The sequence below is a fragment of the Pithys albifrons genome, chromosome 29, assembly GCF_047495875.1.
Source record: "Pithys albifrons albifrons isolate INPA30051 chromosome 29, PitAlb_v1, whole genome shotgun sequence".
Classification (NCBI taxonomy): Eukaryota; Metazoa; Chordata; class Aves; order Passeriformes; family Thamnophilidae; genus Pithys; species Pithys albifrons.
In genome coordinates this window covers 1,901,180-1,925,414 of record NC_092486.1, presented here as the reverse complement: position 1 = coordinate 1,925,414, position 24,235 = coordinate 1,901,180, and the positions used below count along the sequence as shown (strand labels likewise).

The window sequence follows — 24,235 nt, the reverse complement described above, 5'->3', positions numbered from 1 at the left end:
TCCCACCCCATCCCAGCTCCATTCCCACCCCCACCTCCATCCCATCTCCATCTCCTCCCCATTCCCAGCTCCATCCCATCCCTATCTCACCCCCATCCCCAGTTTTATCCCCATTCCAACTCCATCACTATCCCCTCCCCAGTTCCACCTCCATCCCATCCCCATCCCCTCGCATCCCATCCCATCCCACCTCCTCCTCTCCCTTCCCCTCCCATCCCCATGCCCTCCCCTCCCCATTCCCTCTCTTCCTCTCCTCTCCCATCCCATCCCCTCCCCTCCCCTCCCATCCCCGCAGTCTCCGGGCTCTGCCGGGTGCCAAACACGGGGTTTATTTGTTTATTTACACCGGCGTTCCACGCGCTCCCGGCCGCGATTGTCACACGCGGGGACATCCCCCCTCCCGGCCTCCTCCCGCTGGAATTCCCGGGGGGGCTCAAGCCCTGCACCCCCAGCAGGGCCCTCCCAAGCAGCCCCAGGTGGGAAAAGGGGGCGCTGGATCCAGCCCTGGCATTGCCCTTCCCGTGGCCAACACGGGAATCGGCCTCTGTTTTCCATGTGGAGGCGCCGGATCAGGGATTTGCCCCATCCCTGCCTCCCTCTGGAGGGATTCCCACCCCAAGCCTTGCTGGAACAAGGGGAGAGGGAGGCAGGGAGCTGGGATGGGGGGAGTTATCCACAGGGTGGTCTCGGGATGTGATCTTGGACCTATTCCTTTCCAGCTGCGCAGCCAGGACGGACCCTCATCATGGGGATGGTGGTGGCACTGGAGCCTTTGTCCCTGCTGGGGCACCGGGTCCCTCCCTGCCTGAGACCCCCAGAATTCCATAGATAGGGAAATCAATCCCTGTCCCCTCTGCAAAGCCCGTGGCCCTTGGAAAAAGGGGTGACAGGCTCTGGGACAGACCAAAAGGAAAAAGAGGTGACAAAGATTCTGGGGACAGACTCAAAGGAAAAAGAGGTGACAAAGACCCCAGGGACAGACCCTCAGGGACAAAGGGGTGACAAAGGCCCCAAGGACACCCCCTGGGGCTGGGCTGGGCTGTGTGGCAGTGCTGTCATTCAGGAAGCCCCCCCGGGTGCGATGGTGCCACTCCGGGAGGTGACACAGCTGTCCCCAGGGCTCTGCTGGCCCGGGTCACCCGAGGGGGAACAGGCTCAGGGACAAAAGTGGCCTCAAAGAGCCTTAAAATCAGTGGCAGTGAGGAACAGCCCCCCCGCTGACAGGGCTGGGGACACAGAGGGGGCTTGGGGGCTCAGGGTGTCCCTGCAGTAGCAGGATGGGGAGTGGGGGGGACACACTGGGCAGGGAAAGGGCTCCTCCCAAAATCCAGGCTCAAGTTGGCCATGGGGTCCAGCAACATCCCTGCCCAGGGGTCTCTCTGCTATTTCCTGCACCCCAATCCCTCCCTGCAGCCCATCCCAGGGACTTCCTGCTCTTCCAGAGGGGATCCAATCCCCTGAAAAGCCTTGAAACTCATGGGAAAATCCTCCCGGAGTGAATAAACTCCCATAGGGGGGTTCTGGGATGCCCCAACCCCCTCCAGACAGGACCCCATGGATGCAGGAAAGGCTCGGGATGAGCACCCCAGGAAAGTGGGAGGATGCGGGGCCGATCCCGTTGGTTTATCCCCAAAATCCCAGCGCTGGGGCGGATTGGCCGGGCTGGGGTTGCTCTTCCCGGGATGAGATTGGCCGGGAGATCGTAACGCTGGGAGGGACAGGAACGCCGGGAACTTGTGCTGGGAATGCGGAGCTGGGAAAAGCAGGGATCGGGCGTGGACGGGGTGGGTGTGAGCGGAGCCGGGGCGTGCCGGCGGGAATTGGCAGCGTGTGTTCATCCCGAAGTAGCACTTAGTGAGTGAGTTTTGCTCAGTTTTAAGTAACACAGACAATTCCCGGAGGGCTTTTTTTCCCGTTTTCCCAGGTGCGGGTCGTGCAGTGAGGTGGGGGCTTTTCCAGTGGTGGGAAATCCTGCTGCTCTTCCTCGGACTGGGGAGATGTGGGATGGGAGCACCAGGAGAAGGGGAGGAAGTGGCTCTTCAGCCCAAGGAGGAGAGGATGATTACGATCCAGGAAGGGACAACCTTGGCTTTTCCTTTGGGAAGAGCAATCCCCCACACCTTCATCTTGATCCTGTTCTCCCAGTGAAGCGACGGACAATTTTCCCTGGGGATGAAGCCAGCGCCATTCCAGCAGAGCTTGAAACAGAAGGTGAAGAAAATAACCACAAAACACCCTTTTCTTCCTCAAATCAAGCGGATCGGGGCTCTGGTGGGAAAATCCAACCCTTGGCTCGTGGTGGGAAGAGCCTGGAGCCCAGGAGGGAGAAGGAGAGGGAGAAGCAGTGGGAATTTCCCCAAACAGGGACCACAGTCTCTCTAAGCTCGGTGACCACCTCCGGAAGCAGGTGACAAGGGGAACGAGGTGCCTCGTGCCAGGAGGACCCGGAAAACAGCCGGATTCCAGGGATTTGGGGCTGGGCCTCGGCCAGACGCTCGAGGCAGGAGCCTCCCCGGTGCCTCCAGGGATCCCAGAGATCCCAGGGATGGCCACTGCCACGAGCAAAGCCTCCAGGGAGACTCAGGATTCGATCTTTTCCTTCTTTTTGCCTTTTTTCAGGAAGGATGGGGTCCGGAATTTCTTCTTCTTCTTGGAGGGGGATTTGGAGGGGGAACCGTCGGGGGAGACAGGGGTGCTGGTCACTGTCTCCTTCTCCTTGGGGGCGTCCTGGTCGGCGTTGGGGGCCGTCCGCTCCGTCCCTCCTTTTCCCAGGTTTTCCTCGGTGCTTTGCTCCTCATCCTTCCCGTTCACTGCCGGCGGCTCCTTCTTGGCAGTGGAATCGGCCGGGGCTTGGCCACCATCCACCTTCTTGTCACCTTGGGAAGGGGAGAGGGGACAGGGAATTGGGGTGGGAGCGCTGGTGCTGTTGGGGTTTGATCCCCCCAGTCACCGCTGGGCAGGAGCAGGATTTGCCCTCCAGGGATGGAGAACGTTGGGATTTGATCCCGTCCTGCCGCGGGCGCCGCTTCCCCGAACCTCCCCCCTCCCTGCGGGACAAGCGATGTGGGATGGAGAGCTGGGAAGAGGCAGCGGGAAAAGCAGGGGAGCAACGACAAGGAGGGATTTCCCAAGGGATTTCTTAGGGCATTTCCTTCCTCAGGGATCCCTGAGTGGGTCTGGAGTGGGCCACGGAGAGCAAAGTTCCCCCCGAGCCCGTGTCCCTCCTCCGGGGTGGCCTCTCCGTACTTACTACGGCACCAGGGATTCAGGGATAACTCCTTGGGTGACAGGCACACGGGGAGGAAAGAGAAAGGAGACGTTGTGGAGACAGACAGACAGACAGACACCACGAGACACCATGGCAGAGCCAGCAGCCCCGAGCCCCGACCGGAATGACGGGAATATGGGGATGGGGGACAGGCGTGTCCCCTGCACCCCACAAAGCCACCAATGGACACTCTGCCAGGAATCCCCACCAGGGCCTGGCCCCTCCGGAGCAGAGACCCCCCTGGGGACAGGCAGAGGGACACAGGGGGACATCCAGCTGCAGTTTGGCCACAGCCCCCTCATCCCCCACCTGCAGCTGCTCACGGGACCCCCACTCCTGGTTTGGGGGTTGTTCCTGTCACCCCACTCACCCTCCGTGGGCTCTGCAGGCACCGGGGGCTCTGGGGCAGAGTCGGGGGGCGGTTCGGGTGGGGGGGGCCCCACTGTCCTCTGCTGCCACGTCCTTCTCACCTGCCACGGGAGACACGTTGGCCACGGGGTGCCCTGGGTGCCACCAGGGAGGGAAATGGGGGGCTTGGGGTGGCCTAGGTGCCACCCGGGGCAAAACTGGGGGGGTTTGGGGTGCCCTGGGTGCCACCCGGTGGGGAACTGGGGCATTTGGCGTGCCCTGGGTGCCACCCGGGGGAAAACTGGGGGGATTTGGGGTGCCCTGGGTGCCACCAGGTAGAGAAATGGGGGGCTTGGGGTGCCCCAGTGCCACCCGGGGCAAAACTGGGGGGATTTGGGGTGCCCTGGGTGCCACCGGGGGGGAATTGGGGGGTTTTGGGGTGCCCTGGGTGTCACCCGGTGGGGGATTGGGGGGGGGAACTGGGAGGTTTGGGGTGCCCTGGGTGCCACCTGGGGGGGAATTGTGGGGTTTGGGGTGCCCTGGGTGCCACCCGGTGGGGAACTGGGGCATTTGGGGTGCCCTGGGTGCCACCGGGGGGGAATTGGGGAGTTTTGGGGTGCCCTGGGTGTCACCCGGTGGGGGATTGGGGGGGGAACTGGGAGGTTTGGGGTGCCCTGGGTGCCACCTGGGGGGAAAATCAGGGTGCCCTGGGTGCCACCTGGGGGGGAATTGGGGGGTTTGGGGTGCCCTGGGTGCCACCCGGTGGGGAACTGGGGCATTTGGGGTGCCCTGGGTGCCACTCGGGGGGAATTGGGAGGGTTTGGGGTGCCCTGGGTGCCACCCAGGGGGGAATTGGGAGGGTTTGGGGTGCCCTGGGTGCCACCCAGGAGGGAATTGGGGGTTTTGGTGTGCCCGGGGTGCCACTGGGGGGGAATTGGGGGTTTTGGTGTGCCCTGGGTGCCACCAGGGGGGGAATTGAGGGGTTTGGGGTGCCCTGGGTGCCACCCAGTGGGGAATTGGGGGCGATTTTGGGGTGCCCCTCCTACCCTGAAGCCGCTTCTTCCTCTCCACCTCCTGCTTGTACTCCTCCAGCTCCTGGTCCGTGAGTTGGCTGAAGGGGTTGGGGGGCTCTGGCTCCGGGGGCGCCTCTTCCCGGGAGCCCTCCTTGGCATCTGCATCCCCCAGATGGCTCTCAGTGGACTGAAACAGACCCCCAGAGTGATGCCAGTGCCACTGGAATGGCATCAACCCCCCTGCAGATGTGTCAGTCCCCTTGGAACAGTGTCACCCCCTCTGGAGAGGTGTCACATCCCCCCAGAGTGGTGTCACCCCCTCTGGAATGGTGTCAACACCCGCAAAGTGGTGTCACCCCCTCTGGAGTGGTGTCACCTCCCCTGGAGTGGTGTCACACCCCCCTCAGAACACTGTCAATTCCCCCAGAGTAGTGTCACCCCCTCCAGAGCAGTGTCACCCCCTCTAGAGAGATGTCAACCACCCCAAAGTGGTGTCACCCCCTCCAGAGTGGTGTCAACCACCCCAAAGTGGTGTCACCCCCTCCAGAGTGGTGTCAAATCCCCCCAGAGCAGTGTCACCCCCTCTGGAGAGATGTCAACCACCACAAAGTGGTGTCACCCCCTCTAGAGAGGTGTCACATCCCCCCTCAGAGCATTGTCATCCCTCTTCAGAGTGGTGTCACCCTCTCCAGAGCAGTGTCACCCCTCTGGAGAGGTGTCACCCTCTTCACCAGTGGAATGTTGGCGAGCCAGGGAAGGGCTGGGTAGTCTGGAGAGGGGGATGTGGTGGGAGGTGGGGTTGGGGACATGAGATGACATGAGGCTGGGGACATGGGGTGACATGAGGCTGGGGACATGGGGTGACATGGGGCTGGGAAAACACAGTGACACAGGGCTGGGGACATGGGGTTGGGGACACAGGGTGACAGGAGGCGACACAAGGTGGCACCAGTGCCATACTGGGCTCTGGCTGGTCTTGGTGGTCACACTGGCCAGCAGCTGTGACCAGGGACACAAGGTAACACAAGGCTGGGGACACAGAGGGACATGGGACTGGGGACACAGGGCTGGGGACACAGGGTGACACAGGGCTGGGAACACAAGGCTGGGGACACAAGGTGACACAGGGCTGGGGACACAGGGTGACACGGGGCCATACGGGGCTGCGGCTGGTCTCGGCGATGACACTGGCCAGCAGCTGTGACTGGGGACACAAGGTGACACAGGGCTGGGGACACAGGGCTGGGGACACAAGGCTGGGGACACAAGGCTGGGGACAGAGAGTGACACAGGGCTGGGGACACAAGGCTGGGGACACAGGGTGACACAGGGCTGGGGACACGGTGACACGGGGCCATACAGGACTGCGGCTGGTCTCGGCGATGACACTGGCCAGCAGCTGTGACCAGGGACACAGGGTGACACAGGGCTGGGGACACAGGACTGGGGACACAGGGTGACACAGGGCTGGGGACACAGGGCTGGGGACACAGGGTGACACGGGGCCATACAGGACTGCGGCTGGTCTCGGCAATGACACTGGCCAGCAGCTGTGACTGGGGACACAAGGTGACACAGGGCTGGGGACACAGGGCTGGGGACACAGGGTGACACAGGGCTGGGGACACGGTGACACGGGGCCATACAGGACTGCGGCTGGTCTCGGCGATGACACTGGCCAGCAGCTGTGACTGGGGCCCGGCTGACTTCACATCCTGGCGGTTTTGCTCCCGGATCTGCGGTCAAGGACAGGGATAATCCCCTCAGTAACAGGGATGAATCCCCTCAGGAACAGGGATGAGTCCCCTCAGGAACAGGACAGACCCCCCTCCCCGCACCCCAGGGCCCCCCAGCCCACCCCGGGCTCTCAGAGGCCACACCTTGTTGCGCATCTCCAGCACCTCCTGCGGGTCCGTGTAGAGGGGCACGAACTGGTTGGGGTTCTCGATGCGAATGGGGGTCCCACTGCTGCCCTTCTCCACCTCATCTGCTCTCAGCCACTGCAGGGACAGGGAGGGAACCCCGGGAAAGGGGTGTTGGGAAAGGGGGAGACCCCAGTAATAGAGGGAAGACCCCAATGAACTCATCACATGGAGGGGAGACCCCAATAATAGAGGGGAGACCCCAATAAACAGCCCTTGTGTAGAACAAAGATCTGACTAAATGCTTCATATGTAGACAAGGGACCCCAATAATAGAGGAAGACCCCGATAAAAGCATCTTGTGTGGAGGAGAGACCCTGATAAACATGTCTTAGGTGGAGGGGAGAGCCAAATAAATGCATCTGGCAGGGAGGAGAGACCCCAATAATAGAGGGGAGACCCTTCAAAGTGCATAGAATGGAGACCCCCATAAAGGGGAGATTGATAAAAACAACTTATGTAGAAGGGAGACCCCAATAAACACATCCTGTGTACAGAGGAGGCCCCAGTAAATGATCTTTTAATAAAGGGAGACCCCAATAATAGAGAGGAGACCCCAATAAATGTATCTTGCCTAGAGGGGAGACCCTGGCAATAGAGGGGAGACCCCAATAAACTCATCTTACATGGAGGAGAGACCCCAATAATAGAGAGGAGACAAAAAAAATCATCTTACGTAGAGGAGAGACCCTGATAATAGAGAGGAGACCCCAATAATAGAGAGGACACCCCAATAAACTCATCTCACATGGAGAAGAGACCCTGATAATAGAGAGGAGACCCCAATAATAGAGGGGACACCCCAATTAACTCATCTCACGTGGAGAAGAGACCCTGATAATAGAGAGGAGACCCCAATAAATACATTTTGCCTAGAGGGGAGACCCCAATGAACTCATCTTACATGGAGGAGATTCCCAATAATAGAGAGGAGACCAAAAACAATCTCATCTTACATAGAGGAGAGACCCTGGTAATAGAGAGGAGACCCCAATCATAGAGGGGACACCCCAATTAACTCATCTCACATGGAGAAGAGACCCTGATAATAGACAGGAGACCCCAATCATAGAGGGGAGAGCCCAATAAATGCATTTTGCCTGAAGGGAGACCCTGGTAATAAAGGGGAGACCCCAATAATAGAGGGGAGGCCTCAACAAACTCATCTTACATGGAGGAGAGACCCCAATAACAGAGGAGACCAAAAAACCCCCATCTTACATGGAGGAGAGACCCTGATAATAGAAAGGAGACCCCAATAATAGAAAGGAGACCTCAATAAATGCATTTTGCCTAGAGGGGAGACCCTGGTAATAGAGGGGAGACCCCAATAAACTCATCTTACATGGAGGAGAGACCCCAATAATAGAGAGGAGACCAAAAATTATCTCATCTTACACAGAGGAGAGACCCTGATAATAGAGAGGAGACCCCAATAATAGAGGGGACACCCCAATAAATGCATTTTGCCTAGAAGAAGACCCTGGTAATAGAGGAGAGACCCCAATAAACTCATCTTACATGGAGGAGAGACCCCAATAATAAAGAGGAGACCCCAATCATAGAGGGGAGACCTCAATAAACTCATCTTACATGGAGGAGATTCCAAATAATAGAGAGGAGACCAAAAACAATCTCATCTTACATAGAGGAGAGACCCTGATAATAGAGAGGAGACCCCAATAATAGAGGGGAGGCCCCAACAAACTCATCTTACATGGAGAAGAGACCCTGATAATAGACAGGAGACCCCAATCATAGAGGGGAGAGCCCAATAAATGCATTTTGCCTAGAGGGGAGACCCTGGTAATAGAGGGGAGACCCCAATAATAGAGGGAAGACCCCAATAAACTCATCTTGCATGGAGGAGATTCCCAGTAACAGAGAGGAGACCAAAAACAATCTCATCTTACATAGAGGAGAGACCCTGGTAATAGAGAGGAGACCCCAATAATAGAGGGGAGACCCCAATAAATGCATTTTGCCTGAAGGGAGACCCTGGTAATAAAGGGGAGAGCCCAATAATAGAGGGCAGGCCTCAACAAACTCATCTTACATGGAGGAGAGACCCCAATAATAGAGGAGACCAAAAAACCCCCATCTTACATGGAGGAGAGACCCTGATAATAGAGAGAAGACCAAAAATTATCTCATCTTACACAGAGGAGAGACCTTGGTAATAGAGAAGCGACCTCAATATTAGAGGGGAGACCTCAGTAAACTCATCTCACATGGAGAAGAGACCCTGATAATAGAGAGGAGACCCCAAAAAATACATTTTGCCTAGAGGGGAGACCCTGGTAATAGAGGGGAGACCCCAATAAACTCATCTTACATGGAGGAAAGACCCTGATAATAGAGAGGATACCTCAATAATAGAGAGAGACCCCAATAAACTCATCTCACATAGAAGAGAGACTCTGATAATAGAAAGGAGACCCCAATAAATTCTTCTTGCACAGAGAGGAGACCCCAATAAAGCCACTGGTGCTCGCCCACCCTGGAAAGGGACATTGGGGTGCCAAACTAATCATTATCAGAAGATGAAGGTGGATCCCTGGGCCTTTCTACACCCCAAATTTTAGCAGGTTCAGTGACATCTCAGCCCCCTTCCCTGCACTGCCCCATCTGTCCCTCACCGTGGTCTTTGTCCTCTGGCCACCGGCGCTGCCCTGCGGCTCCTCGGCCAGGTTGACCCTGGTGTAGGTGTTGGGGGTGTTGAGCCACCTGGTCTTCTCCTTCTGCTGTTTCTGGGCGTGCTGGCGCAGTGCAGGGGTGCTGGTGGGCTCCTCCTCGAACACAAAGGCCGTCACCGTGGCCGGGATGAGCACGTCGCTCTTGGGCTTGCTCTTCTCCTGCACGAAGGGGTAGCGGTACGTGTAGCCCGTGCGGTACCCCTGGGGGAGCAGGAAGCAGAGCTGTCAGTAGAGGGGGAGGAAAGAGGGGTCTGGGTGTGATTTGGAGGGTTTGGGTGGGTTTGAGGGGATTGGTGGGTTTGAGGGAATTGGTGGGTTTGGTGGGTTTTGAGGGGTTTGAGGGTTTGGTGGGTTTGATGGGTTTCAGTGTCTTTGGTGGGTTTGATGGGCTTGGTGGGTTTGAGGAGTTTGGTGGGTTTTGTGGGTTCTGTGGGTTTTGTGGAGTTTGGTGAGTTTGGGCAAGTTTTGGTGGATTTGGGCAGGTTTTGGTGGGTTTTGGTAGATTTTGGTGGCTTTTGGCAGCTTTCAGCAGATTTTGGTGGGTTTGGGCAGGTTTTGGAGGGGGTTTTGAGGGGTTTGGTGAGTTTTGAGAGGTTTGGTGAGTTTTGAGAGTTTCGGTGACTTTCTGCCTGTTTGGTGGCTTTGGAGAGTTTTGGTGGCGTTTGGCGAGTTTTGGCTGGTTGGGTATTTTGGGTGTGTTTCAGCTGGTTTGGTGTGTTTTGGTGGGCTTGGGCACTCACCAGGTTGTCCAACATCCTCATGAGGGCCTCGAACTCGTGCTCGCCCAGGCGGCTCTTGTGCAGGGGCCCGAAGGTGGTGCCCGCTCGGCGCACGGCGCTGGGGCCGTGGGGCACGCGCTGCTTTGCCCCCTCCAGCACGATCAGGTTCTCGGCACCGCCCGCGCTCGCCAGCGCCGACACCTGCCCGGGGCACGGGGCAGTGGGGTGAGGGCAGGGCATGGGGGGCAGCCCCACAGCGGCCCATGGGCCCTGTGCTGGCACACACGGGGCACCGCGGGAGGCTGAGCCCTGGCACAGCTCAGTGCATGGTCATGGGGCACTGCAGGGTGGGCTGAGCCCTGGCACAGCTCAGTGCATGGTCATGGGGCACTGCAGGGTGGGCTGAGACCTGGCACAGCTCAGTGCATGGTCATGGGGCACTGTGGGGTGGGCTGAGACCTGGCACAGCTCTGTGCGTGGCCCCAGAATATTGCACTGGCTGCAGGGAACTGGCACAGCTCAGTGCATGGACCCTGAACATGGCACTTGCTGCAGAGACCTGGCACAGCTCAGTACATGGCCCCAGAATATTGCACTGGCTGCAGGGAACTGGCACAGCTCAGTGCATGGACCCTGAACATGGCACTGGCTGCAGAGACCTGGCACAGCTCAGTGCATGGTCATGGGGCACTGCAGGGTGGGCTGAGACCTGACACAGCTCAGTGCATGGTCATGGGGCACTGTGGGGTGGGCTGAGCCCTGCCACGGCTCAGTGCATGGTCATGGGGCACTGCAGGGTGGGCTGAGCCCTGGCACAGCTCAGTGCATGGTCATGGGGCACTGTGGGGTGGGCTGAGCCCTGGCACAGCTCAGTGCATGGTCATGGGGCACTGCAGGGTAGGCTGAGCCCTGGCACAGCTCATCCCACTCACCTGGACCTCGCAGGCCGCCTGCAGGTGGAAGATGCTGTAAAACGCCTCCTCGGCCGTGTCCCCCAGCGCCAGCACGCCGTGGTTCCGCAGCACCAGGATCTGTGGCACCGTGGCACGTCAGCGGGGCGGGCACGGGGCGGCCCCCACGCCCCCACCCAGGTGTGCCCTCACCTTGCAGGTGGGCCCGAGGCACTTCTGGAGCTCCACCCGGTCGGCCTCGTCCTCCACCTCCCCGCGGAAGTCGAAGTAGGCGACGTCCCCGAGGAGCAGCGCGGCACGGGAGATGGGCAGGAGCCCACAGCGCATGGCTGACACCTGGGCACGGGGGGCACAGGGCAGAGGGGGCCAGGGGAGACCCCCAAAAAACACCAACACCCCAAAAAACCCACCCTCGAACCCACACCAACACCCCACACAAAATGAAAAAAAAAAAAGCCCCGAAAGTCCTCTCACAAAAACCACACGGAGCCCCAAGAAACACCTCCCAAAATCACCAACCCCCCCAGAAATCCCCCCAAAATCAACTTCCACAATGCCCCCAAATCCTCCACTACAAAATCCCCCCAAAACAAACTGCCCCTAAAGAGCCCAAACCCCCAGAAACTCCCCCCAATTACCCCCAACTCTCCCTGTCCCCCCCAAAGCTCCAATTCCTGTAATACCCTTCAAACCCCATAACCCCCAAACCCCAACTGCCCCCAAATCCCCCAATGCCCCCAAGTTCCCAGAACACCCTCCAAACTGCCAGAATTCCCCCAAATTCTCCCAACTTCCCTAACCCCCATGTCCCCCAAACACCCCCAACTTTTCCTGTCTCCCCAAAAACCCTCAGTGACCCCAAATCCCTGTAACACCCTTCAAACCCTCAAATCCCCCCAATCCCAACTTCCACCAAAGACCCCAAACTCCCAACACCTCTAATTTGCTGTAATACCCTCAAACCCCCCATAACTCCCCCAAACCTCAACTTCCACCAAACACCCCCAATTCATCCTGTAGCCCCCAAACCCCCAATGCTGCCAAATCCCCCTAATCACCTCCAAACCCCCAAATCCTCCCAAACTCCAACTCCCCCAACCCCCCCAACCCCCTTGTCCCCTCCAACACCCCAAACTCCCCCTGTAGCCCCCAAGCCCCCAATGCTGCCAAATCCCCCAATACCCTCCAACCCCTATAGCCCCCCCCAATTCCAACTTTCCCAAAGACCCCCCAACTCCCCCCAACTCCCCCCAAACTCCCAACACCCCTAACTCCCCATAATACCCTCCAAACCCTCATATCCCCCCAAACTCCAACTTCCCAAAGACCCTCCAGCTCCCCCAAACCCCCCTAAGCCCCCTTGACCCCTCCAACACCCTCAACTCCCCCTGTAGCCCCCAACCCCCAGTGCTTCCAAATCCCCCTAATACCCTCCAACCCCCAGATCCCCCCAAACCCCAACTTCCCCCAAGGACCCTCCAACTCCCCCAGAGCCCCCCAAACTCCCAAGACCTCTAATTCCCCATAATACCCTCCAAACTCCCATAACACCCCCAACTCCAACTTCCAAAGACCCCCATCTCCCCCAAACCCCTCAGCCCCCCAAACACCCCCAACTCCCCCCGTAGCCCCCAAATCCCCAGTCCTGTCAAATCCCCCAATACCCTCCAACCTCCATATCCCCCCCAATCCCAGCTTCCCCCAAAGACCCCCCAACTCCCCCAAACCCCCAACACCCCTAACTCCCCATAATACCCTCCAACTCCCATAACCCCCCAATCCCCAACTTCCTTCAACTCCCCCAGAGCCCCCCAAACACCCAACACCACAATAACCTCCAAACCCTCGTAACCCCCCAAACCCCAACTTCCCCCAAAGACCCCCCAAACACCCCTAAGCCCCCCTGACCCCTTGTCCCCTCCAACACCTCCAACTCCCCGTCACCACCAAACCCCCAATGCTGCCAAATCCCCCTAATACTCTCCAAATCCCCACAAGTCCCCCAAATCCCAACTTCCCCAAAGACCCCCAAAGACCCCCCCCAACTCCTCTAAAAGCTCCTAAGCCCCCCTGACCCCTCCAACACCCTCAACTCCCCCTGTAACCCCCAAACCCCCAATGCTGCCAAATCCCCCTAATACCCTCCAAACCTCCAAACTCCCCCAAACCCCAACTTCCTTCAACTCCCCCAGAGCCCCCCAAACTCCCAACACCCCTAATACCCTCCAAACCCTCATAACCCCCCAAACCTCAACTTCCACCAAAGACCCCCCAACTCTCCCAAAGCCCCCTAAGACTCCCTGAGCCCCCCAAACTCCCAACACCCTGAATAACCTCCAAACTCTCGTAACCCCCCAAACCTGAACTTCCCCCAGACCCCCCAACTCCCCCAAACCCTACCAAACTCCCAACACCCCTAATTCCCCCAATACCCTCCAAACACTCATAACCCCCCCAAGCCCAACTTCCCCCAAAGACCCCCCAAATCCCCCAAACTCCCCTAAGCCCCCCTGACCCCTTGTCCCCTCCAACATCTCCAATTCCCCATCAGCACCAAACCCCCAATGCTGCCAAATCCCCCTAATACTCTCCAAATCCCCACAAGTCCCCCAAATCCCAACTTCCCCAAAGACCCCCAAAGACCCCCCCAACTCCACCAAAAGCCCCTAAGCCCCCCTGACCCCTCCAACACCCTCAACTCCCCCTGTAACCCCCAAACCCCCAATGCTGCCAAATCCCCCCAAACCCCAACTTCCCCCAAAGACCCCCAAAGACCCCCCCAACTCCACCAAAAGCCCCTAAGCCCCCCGACCCCTCCAACACCCTCAACTCCCCCTGTAACCCCCAAACCCCCAATGCTGCCAAATCCCCCCAAACCCCAACTTCCCCCAAAGACCCCCCAAATCCCCCAAACCCCCCTAAGCCCCCCTGACCCCTTGTCCCCTCCAACACCCTCAACTCCCCCTGTAGCCCCCAAACCCCCAATGCTGCCAAATCCCCCAAACCCCAACTTCCCCCAAAGACCCCCCCAAACCCCTCCAACCCCCCCGACCCCCTTGCCCCCCTCAGTGCCCCCCAGTGCCCGCAGCGCGTACAGCGGCCGCAGCCGGCGTGTGCAGCCTCACGATGCAGCGGATGTCGGGACGCGCCGCGTATATCGCGGCGTGGAGGCTGAAGCTGCGGGCGTCGGGAGCGAAGCCGGTGCTGCCCTGCTCCACCACGGCCCCCAGCACGTTCACCTTCACCTTGGGGGGCACGGGGAGGGTCAGACAGGGCTGGTCTGTGCCCCCCAAGCAGCCCCAAACGGGTGGATGGGGTGGGGTGGGGTGGGGAGGGGGATGTGGGGGCTCACCAGGCTGGCCGCGGTCACCTCGCTGCACGCCAAGCCCTGCGGGGCCACCAAGAAGTGCTCCTGCTCTTTGCTGACCCGCAGCTGCCACGGGGGGGACAGAGGGAGATGGAAAACACACCAAAAATCCCCCCAAAATCACCCCCACCCCACAAAAAAATTATCTGACCGATCACTCCCAAACGCTTAAAAAATCACAATATCCCCCCCAAAATAACACCCCTAAAAACACCCCAACAACCCACAAAGCCCCAAGTGCCCCAAACTGCCCCCCCCCAAAAAACAACACCCCCCAAAAAGCCCAAAGAAAGCCCAAGAAATCCCCCCAACCACCCCAAAATCCCCCAACCACACCAAAATCCCCAACTCACCCCAAATCTCCAATCACCACCAACCCATCAACTGTCCCCAAAGAAATAAATATCTCCCAAACCACCCCAAAATCCCCAAGTCACCCTAAATCTCCAACCCTCCCCCCCAAATCATCAACTCTCCTCAAAGAAATCGATATCCCAAACCACCCCAAAATCCCCAACAGCCCCCAAATCCCCTTAAATCCCTCCCAATCCCTCTGTCTCATTTCTGGGGTGCTCACAGTGACAGGAACATGCCCCAGCTGTGCCCAAACAACCCCAAATCCCCCCAAATCCCTCCAAACACCCCTCCAAACACCCCCAAATCCCCCCCAATGCCCCCATATCCCAGTTTTGGGGTGCTCACAGTGACAGGAACATGCCCCAGCTGTGCCCAAACAACCCCAAATCCCCCCAAATCCCTCCAAACACCCCTCCAAACACCCCCAAATCCCCCCCAATGCCCCCATATCCCAGTTTTGGGGTGCTCACAGTGACAGGAACATGTCCCAGCTGTGCCCAAACATACAACTCCAATAGGTCCCCAAACAACCCCAAATCCCCCCAAATTGCACCCCCAAATCCCTCCAAACACCCCTCCAAGCCCTCCAAAATCCCCCCCAGTGCCCCCCATATCCCAGTTTGGGGGTGCTCACAGTGACAACAGCGTGCCCCAGCTCTGCCCAAACACACAGCTCCAACAGACCCCCAAACTCCCTCAATTCCCCAAAATCCCCACAAAGTCCCCCAAAACTGCCCTAAATCCCTCCAAGCCCCCCCCAAAGCCCCCCAAAGCTCCCCCAAATCCCAGTTTCGGGGTGCTCACAGTGACATCACTGTGCCCCAGCTGTGCCCAGCTGAACAGGTCCAACAGAGCCCCAAACCACCCCAAATTCCCCTAAAACAACCCCAATTCCCCCCAAACTCTCTCCAGTTCCCCCCACCCCCCAAATCCCCCCCAATGCCCCCATATCCTGGTTTTGGGGTGCTCACAGTGACAGCAGTGTGCCCCAGCTGTGCCCAAACATACAGCTCCAGCAGATCCCCAGACTCCCTCAATTCCCCCAAATCCCCCCCAGTGCCCCCAATATGCCAGTTTCGGGGTGCTCACAGTAACATCAGCGTGCCCCAACTGTGCCCAAACATACAGCTCCAGCAGATCCCCAGACTCCCTCAATTCCCCCAAATCCCCCCTAAATCCCCCCCAAATCTCCCCAAACACTCCCCCAATCCCCCTCATATCCTGGTTTCGGGGTGCTCACAGTGATGGCAGTGTGCCCCAGCTGTGCCCAAACATACAGCTCCAGCAGATCCCCAGACTGCCCCAAAACCCCCCAAATCCCCCTAAACACCCCTCCAAACTCCCCCCCATATCCCTGTTTTGGGGTGCTGACGGTGACAGCAGCGTGCCCCAGCTGTGCCCAGCTGTACAACTCCAGCAGGGCCTAAACTTCCTCAATTTCCCAAAATCCTCCCAAACACCCCCAAATCCCCCCCCAAGCTCCCCCCCAATATCCCTATTTTGGGGTGCTCACGGTGACGGCAGCGTGCCCCAGCTGTGCCCAAACACACAGCTCCAGCAGGACCCAAACTCTCTCAATTCCACCAAATCCCCCTTAAATCCCACCCCCCCCAGACTCCCCCAAATCCCCCCCAATGCCCCCCAATCCCAGTTTGGGGTGCTCACGGTGATGGCAGCGTGCCCCAGCTGTGCCCAAACATACAGCTCCAGCAGATCCACAGACTCCCTCAATTCCCCCAAATCCCCCTCCAAATCCCCCCCAAATCTCCCCAAACACTCCCCCAAATCCCCCCCAATTCCCCTCATATCCTGGTTTCGGGGTGCTCACAGTGATGGCAGTGTGCCCCAGCTGTGCCCAGCTGAACAGGTCCAGCAGATCCCCAGACTCCCCCAAAACCCCCCAAATCCCCCAAATCCCCCTAAACACCCCTCCAAACTCCCCCCCATATCCCTGTTTTGGGGTGCTGACGGTGACAGCAGCTTGCCCCAGCTGTGCCCAGCTGTACAACTCCAGCAGGGCCTAAACTTCCTCAATTTCCCAAAATCCATCCAAACACCCCCAAATCCCCCCCAATATCCCTGTTTTGGGGTGCTCACGGTGACGGCAGCGTGCCCCAGCTGTGCCCAAACACACAGCTCCAGCAGGACCCAAACTCTCTCAATTCCACCAAATCCCCCTTAAATCCCCCCCAGACTCCCCCAAATCCCCCCCAATGCCCCCCAATCCCAGTTTAAGGGTGCTCACAGTGACGGCAGCGTGCCCCAGCTGTGCCCAAACGTACAGCTCCAGCAGATCCCCAGACTCCCTCAGTTCCCCCAAATCTCCCCCAAATCCCCCCCAAATCTCCCCAAACACTCCCCCAAATCCCCCCCAATCCCCCTCATATCCTGGTTTCGGGGTGCTCACAGTGATGGCAGTGTGCCCCAGCTGTGCCCAGCTGAACAGGTCCAGCAGATCCCCAGACTCCCCCAAAACCCCCCAAGTCTCCCCAGACTCCCCCAAATACTCCCCAATGCCCCCAATATGCCAGTTTGGGGGTGCTCACAGTGACGGCAGCGTGCCCCAGCTGTGCCCAAACACACAGCTCCAGCAGGGCCCCAAACTCCCTAAATCCCCCCAAATCCCCCTCCAAACACCCCCAAATCCCCCCCAATCCCCCCAATCCCAGTTTGGGGTGCTCACGGTGACGGCAGCATGCCCCAGCTGTGCCCAAACATACAGGTCCAGCAGAACCAAAACTCCCTAAATCCCCCCAAATCCCCCTCCAAATACCCCCAAATCCCCCCATATCTCCCCCCCCAATGCCCCCCAATCCCAGTTTGGGGTGCTCACGGTGACGGCAGCGTGCCCCAGCTGTGCCCAGCTGTACAGGTCCAGCAGATCCCCAGACTCCTTCAAAACCCCCCAAGTCTCCCCAGACTCCCCCAAATCCCCCCCAATGCCCCCAATATGCCAGTTTGGGGGTGCTCACAGTGACGGCAGCGTGCCCCAGCTGTGCCCAAACACACAGCTCCAGCAGATCCCCAGACTCCCTCAGTTCCCCCAATCTCCCCCAAATCCCCCCCAAATCTCCCCAAACACTCCCCCAAATCCCCCCCAATGCCCCCCATATGCCAGTTTTGGGGTGCTCACAGTGACAGCAGCGTGCCCCAGCTGTGCCCAAACGTACAGCTCCAGCAGATCCACAGACTCCCTAAATCCTCCCAAACACCCCCCAGACTCCCCCAAATCCCCCCCAATGCCCCCCAATCCCAGTTTGGGGTGCTCACGGTGACGGCAGCGTGCCCCAGCTGTGCCCAAACATACAGGTCCAACAGGTCCAGCAAACTCCCTAAATCCCCCCAAACACCCCCCAAACACCCCCAAATCCCCCCCCAGTCCCAGTTTGGGGTGCTCACGGTGACGGCAGCGTGCCCCAGCTGTGCCCAGCTGTACAGGTCCAGCAGATCCCCAGACTCCCTCAAAACCCCCCAAGTCTCCCCAGACTCCCCCAAATACTCCCCAATGCCCCCAATATGCCAGTTTGGGGGTGCCCCAGCTGTGCCCAAACACACAGCTCCAGCAGGGCCCCAAACTCCCTAAATCCCCCCAAATCCCCCTCCAAACACCCCCAAATCCCCCCATATCTCCCCCCTCATGCCCCCCAATCCCAGTTTGGGGTGCTCACGGTGACGGCAGCGTGCCCCAGCTGTGCCCAGCCGTACAGGTCCAGCAGCCGGTGGATGCTGCCCACCTTGCAGCGCATCAGCCGCTCGCCCTTGGCCAGCGCCGGCCCCTCCGTCCCGTGCAGGTCGTTAATGGGGGTGACCGACGCCAGACCTGGGCATTGGGGACCCCTCATCAGCGGTGGGACCCCCTCAAACCACGGGGGGCTTCACCAGGGACAGGAGGGTTGTGGGGGTGGGCTTGGTGGTCCCCATGGTTTGGTGGCTCTCAAGGGTTGGTGGCCCCAAAGGTTTTAAAGGTCCTCAAGGGTTGGTGGCCCTCAAGTTTTAGGGGTTCCCCAAGGGTTGGTGGCCCCAAAGGTTTTAAAGGTCCTTAAGGGTCGGTGGCCCTCAAGATTTTGGGGGTCCCCAAGGCTTAAAAAAGGTTTGGTGGTCCCCAAGGTTTGGTGGCTCCAAAGGTTTTAAAGGTCCCCAAGGGTTGGTGGCCCTCAGGGTTTTGGGGGTCCCCAAGGCCTCAAAGGTTTGGTGCTCCCCAAGGGTTGGTGACCCCCAAGGTTTTGGGGGTCCCCAAGACCTCACAGGTTTGGTGGTCCCCAAGGTTTGGTGACCCCCAAGGTTTTGGGTGTCCCCAAGACCTCACAGGTTTGGTGACCCCAGAGATTTGGTGTTCCTCAAAGTTTTGGGGAGTTTTCAAAGGTTTGGTGGCCCCCTGGGGTACCAAAGGTTTGATGACCTGAAACGCTTTGGGGTCCCCAAGGTTTGTTGGGCCACAAAGGTCTGGAAAGTTTGATAACCCCAAAGGTTTGGGGGGTCCTCAAGGTCTGCTGCATCCCAAGGTTTTGGTGGCCCCAAAGGATTTGGGTCCCCAAGATTTTGGTGGCCCTAAAAAAGTATTTGATGCCCCTCAAGGTCCCAAAGGTTTTTATGCCCCCAAAGGTTTGGTGACCCCAAGGTTTGGTGACCCTCAAAGATTTTGGTGCCCCCCAAAGGTTTTGGTGACTCCGAAGGTTTTAGGGGTTTCCCACCTACACCCCCATCAATCAAACCCCCCACGAGTGTCCCCAGCCCACCCTGTGCCCACCCAGCCCCACATACCCATGGGGGAGGTGGGCAGGGCCGCAGGGGACGTGGTGGCCATGAAGTCAGCGATTTGCCTCAGTGCCCACACGTGGGACGAGTTGTTCCCCTTCTTCATCTGCTCCTGGATGAGGCTCTCCAGCTCCTCCCGGAAGGACTGCGGCACCCGGGGACATGGGGACAACATGAGAGGGGAGTGGGACACCAATGGGGACATGGGGGGCTGGGAGAGGGTGGCATCACTGGCTTGGTGGAAGTGGCAGAGCCAGCTTGGCATCAGAGACATCACTGGCTTGGTGGTGTGGCAGTGGTGGCACTGCCACTGTGGTGGCACAATGATGGTGACACCACCAGCTTGGTGACACTGATGGTGGCACTGCTAGCTTGGCATCAGTGGCACCACCAGATTGGTGACACAGTGATGTGGCACCACCAGCTCAGTGTCAGTGACACCACCAGCTTGGTGACACTGACAGTGTCACTGCTGGCTTGGCGTCAGTGGCACCACCAGCTTGGTGACAGTGATGGTGGCACCACCAGCTTGGTGTCAGTGACACCACCAGCTTGGTATCAATGACACTGCCAGCTTGGTGACACAGTGATGGTGGCACCACCAGCTCGGTGTCAGTGACACCACCAGCTTGGTGACACAGTGATAGTGGCACCACCAGCATGGTATCAATGACACTGCCAGCTTGGTGACACAGTGATGGTGGCACCACCAGCTCGGTGTCAGTGACACCACCAGCTTGGTGACACAGTGATAGTGGCACCACCAGCATGGTATCAATGACACTGCCAGCTTGGTGACACAGTGATGGTGGCACCACCAGCTCGGTGTCAGTGACACCACCAGCTTGGTGACACAGTGATAGTGGCACCACCAGCATGGTATCAATGACACTGCCAGCTTGGTGACACAGTGATGGTGGCACCACCAGCTCAGTGTCAGTGGCACCGCCAGTTTGGTGACACTGATGGTGGCACTGCTGGCTTGGCGTCAGTGGCACCACCAGCTTGGTGACACAGTGATGGTGGCACCACCAGCTCAGTGTCAGTGGCACCACCAGCTTGGTGACACTGATGGTGGCACTGCTGGCTTGGCGTCAGTGGCACCACCAGATTGGTGACACAGTGATGTGGCACCACCAGCTCACTGTCAGTGACACCACCAGCTTGGTGATACAGTGATGGTGGCACTGACAGCTTGGTGGCTTGCTGGTGGTGCCAGCATCACTGGCTTGGTGGCATGGTGATACTGGCATTACCATCTTGGTGTCAGTGTCACCACTGGCTTGGTGGCACCTTGGTGGTGGCATCACCAGCTTGGTGGCACAGTGATGGAGGCATCACCATCCTGGTGTCACTGTCACCACTGGCTTGGCAGCACCACCAGACTGGTGTCAGTGTCACCACTGGTTTGGTGGTACAGTGATGGTGGCTTCACCACCTTGGTGTCACTGTCACCACTGGCTTGGTGGTACCACCAGACTGGTGTCAGTGTCACCACTGGTTTGGTGGCACAGTGATGGTGGCATTACCACCTTGGTGTCAGTGTCATCACCAGCTTGGTGGCACAGTGACAGCAGTGCCACGGGCAGCTCAGTGACAGCAGCACTGTGACAGTGACATTGCCAGGTGGGAACATGCACAGAGCCAACACTTGGTGGCATCGATTGGCTTGGGGACAGGAGGGATGGGGTGGGGGAAGGAGGGGTGGGACAGGGACACAAAGGGTGGGGTTGAGGATGAAAGGGTTGAACTTGGGGACAGAAAGGCTGTGACAGGAGGGAAAGGGGTTGGGGACAGGCAGGATGGGGTGGGGGATGCGAAGGAAGGGGTTGGGGACACCAAGGGCAGGGTTTGGAGATGGGGTGGGGGACAGGAAGGCTGGGGACAAGAGAGGGGGTTTGGGGACAGAGTGGGGGACAGGAGAGTGGGGTTGGGGGCAAGATGGGGGTTTTGGGGCCAGAAGGGACAGAGTGGGGACAGGGTGGGGACAAGGGTGGGGACAAGGGCTCACCGGGCTCTGGAGGATCATCGTCACCCGCTTCTTCTGCTCCATGAGGTTGAAGTCCTGGCGCAGGTCCCCCCCGCCGCCGCCCCGCGCCCGCAGGAACTCGGCGTCGTCCCGGGGGGCGCAGCGGGGCCCGGGGGGCTCGGGCAGGGGCTCGGGGCTGGCGGCCGTGCTCATCCTGCGCGACACGCGGCCCCACGCGCGGCGTCACCCCCGGCACCATCGCCAAAACACGGATTGGGGGGAAGGCACCCAAAATATCCCGCAGCTGCACCCCGGAGATAAGCCCCGGGTGGGCCCCGCCCTGCCCGGCGTGTGCCCCGCGGGGGTGGCATTGGCAGGTTGGGGACACTCGGGGCGGGGGGGGGGGGGGGCAGTGCCTGCACCGCCCAACTCCGGTTACACTTCGATTGCAACAGCCGAGAACGGGCACAGCTCAGCGCAGTGATGGGCACAGAGGCTGAAAATGGGCACAGAGGCTGAGAATGGGCACAGCTCAGTGCAGCGATGGGCACAGAGATTGAGAATGGGCACAGAGGCTGAGAACGGGCACAGCTCAGCGCACTGATGGGCACAGAGGCTGAGAATGGGCATAGCTCAGTGCACTGATGGGCACAGAGATTGAGAATGGGCACAGAGGCTGAGAATGGGCACAGCTCAGGGCAGTGATGGGCACAGAGGCTGAGAACAGGTACAGCTCAGTGCAGTGATGGGCACAGAGATTGACAACGGGCACAGCTCAGCGCAGTGATAGCAACAACAGCTGAGAACGGGCACAGCTCAGCGCAGTGATGGGCTCGAGTGATGAGAATGGGCACAGCTCAGGGCAGTGATGGGTACAGAGGCTGAGAACGGGCACAGGTCAGCACAGTGATGGGCACAGAGGCTGAGAACGGGCACAGCTCAGCGCAGTGATGGGCACAGATTGAGAATGGGCACAGCTCAGCACAGTGACGGGCTTGACAGCTGAGAACGGGCACAGCTCAGTGCAGTAATGGCAACAACAGCTGAGAATGGGGAGCTCAGTGCACTAATGGATGGGAGCTGAGAACAGGCACAGCTCAGTGCATTGATGGGAGGAGCAGCAGCTGAGAGTGGGCACAACTCAATGCATGGAGCAATGGCCAAGAATGGGCACAGCTCAGCACATCGATGGAAGCTGAGAACGGGCAGCTCGACACAGTGATGGAAGTGGCAGCCAAGAACACCGATGAGTGCAGTGGCTGAGAACAGGCAAGTTCAGTGCACCAGTGGCAGAAGTGGCTGAGAACAAGCACAGGTCAGTGCACCAATGGAACAGCTGAGAATGGGCACAGCTCAGTGCAGTGATGGCAACCACGGCTGAGAACGGGCACAGCTCAGTGCAGTGATGGCAACCACGGCTGAGAACGGGCACAGCTCAGTGCAGTGATGGCAACCACGGCTGAGAACGGGCACAGCTCAGTGCAGTGATGGCAACCACGGCTGAGAACGGGCACAGCTCAGTGCAGTGACGGCAACCACGGCCGAGAACGGGCACAGCTCAGTGCAGTGATGGCAACAACGGCCGAGAATGGGCACAGCTCAGTGCAGTGATGGCAACCACAGCAGACAATGGGCACAGCTCAGTGCAGTGATGGCAACCACAGCTGAGAACGGGCACAGCTCAGTGCAGTGATGGCAACCACGTCTGAGAACGGGCACAGCTCAGTGCAGTGACGGCAACCACGGCTGAGAACGGGCACAGCTCAGTGCAGTGACGGCAACCACGGCTGAGAACGGGCACAGCTCAGTGCAGTGATGGCAACAACGGCCGAGAATGGGCACAGCTCAGTGCAGTGATGGCAACCACAGCAGAGAACGGGCACAGCTCAGTGCAGTGATGGCAACCACAGCAGAGAACGGGCACAGCTCAGTGTGCCAATGAAAGTGGCAGCTGAGGACAGACACAGCTCAGCTCATCGATGGGAGCTGAGAACAGACAGCCTGGCACACCGGTGGGAGCAGTGGCTAAGAACAGGCACAACTCAGTGCACTGACAGGCCCGGAGGCTGAGGATGGGCACAGCTCAACACACTGATGGGCATGTGAGCTGAGAACAGGTCCAGCTCAGTGCACTGATGGGGGTGGCAGCTGAGAACGGGCAAAACTCAGCACACTGATGTGGGTGGGGGCAAAGAACGGGCACAGCTCGGTGCACCAGTGGGAGCAGGGGCTGAGAACGGGCAGCTCAGCACACCCATGGGAGCAGGGGCTGGGAACGGGGGCAACTCAACACACCCACGGGAGCCGAGAATTGACAGCTCAGCGCACCGACGGGAGCTGAGAACGGACACATCGCAGCGCACCGATGAGAGCTGAGAACGGACAGAGCCCATGGGCACCCCGTGACCCCCCACCCCGAATTGGGGTCACCCACCCCCCGGGGGCGATGCTGCAGTGCCATCACACGTGCCGGGGTTCAACCCTCCCCACCTCCCACCCGGGGACCCCAAAACACCGGCCCTGATCCCCCCAAATCTCCCCAAGGGCATCATCACTGAGGCGCTTTGGGGGCGCTGCTGTCCAGACCCCTCCCCAAATATAGGGTGGGGCTGTTCTCCCAAATCCATGGGGGTGACCCCCAAATACAGGGAGGTGACCCCCCAAATCCAAGGGGGGTGACCCCCAGGCCCCCCATCACTAGGGATGGAAGCAGAGCCCTCCCACCGACCGAAGCTCCCCAGTTTCACCGCTGGATGCACACCTGGCTCAGCGGGAAGGACGGGGGACCTCGGCCGGGATAAAATCCGGGGGGGTCCCGGTGCCCCCAGGAGAACACGGGGCCGGAGGGGGCTCTAAGGGCCGCCCAGCACCCTCCGGGGGGCTGTGGGTGGGGTGGGACCCTCCAAAGCT

At 59.3% G+C, this 24,235-nt stretch overlaps 1 protein-coding gene across 1 annotated transcript; it reads right to left on the bottom strand.

Moving 5' to 3' along the window:
• Window positions 1-318: 318 nt before the first annotated feature.
• Window positions 319-23,676, bottom strand: LOC139683768 (beta-adducin-like). Its single transcript, XM_071579172.1, is given in 16 exon segments — window positions 319-2,876; window positions 3,639-3,702; window positions 3,704-3,738; window positions 4,663-4,816; window positions 6,276-6,365; window positions 6,510-6,629; window positions 9,191-9,448; window positions 9,988-10,167; window positions 10,899-10,997; window positions 11,070-11,213; window positions 13,973-14,122; window positions 14,230-14,310; window positions 18,270-18,421; window positions 19,363-19,501; window positions 21,368-21,539; window positions 23,654-23,676. Coding segments are annotated over 15 exon segments (2,133 nt in total). The 5' UTR covers window position 21,539; window positions 23,654-23,676; the 3' UTR covers window positions 319-2,580.
• Between the last annotated feature and the right edge of the window lie 559 nt (window positions 23,677-24,235).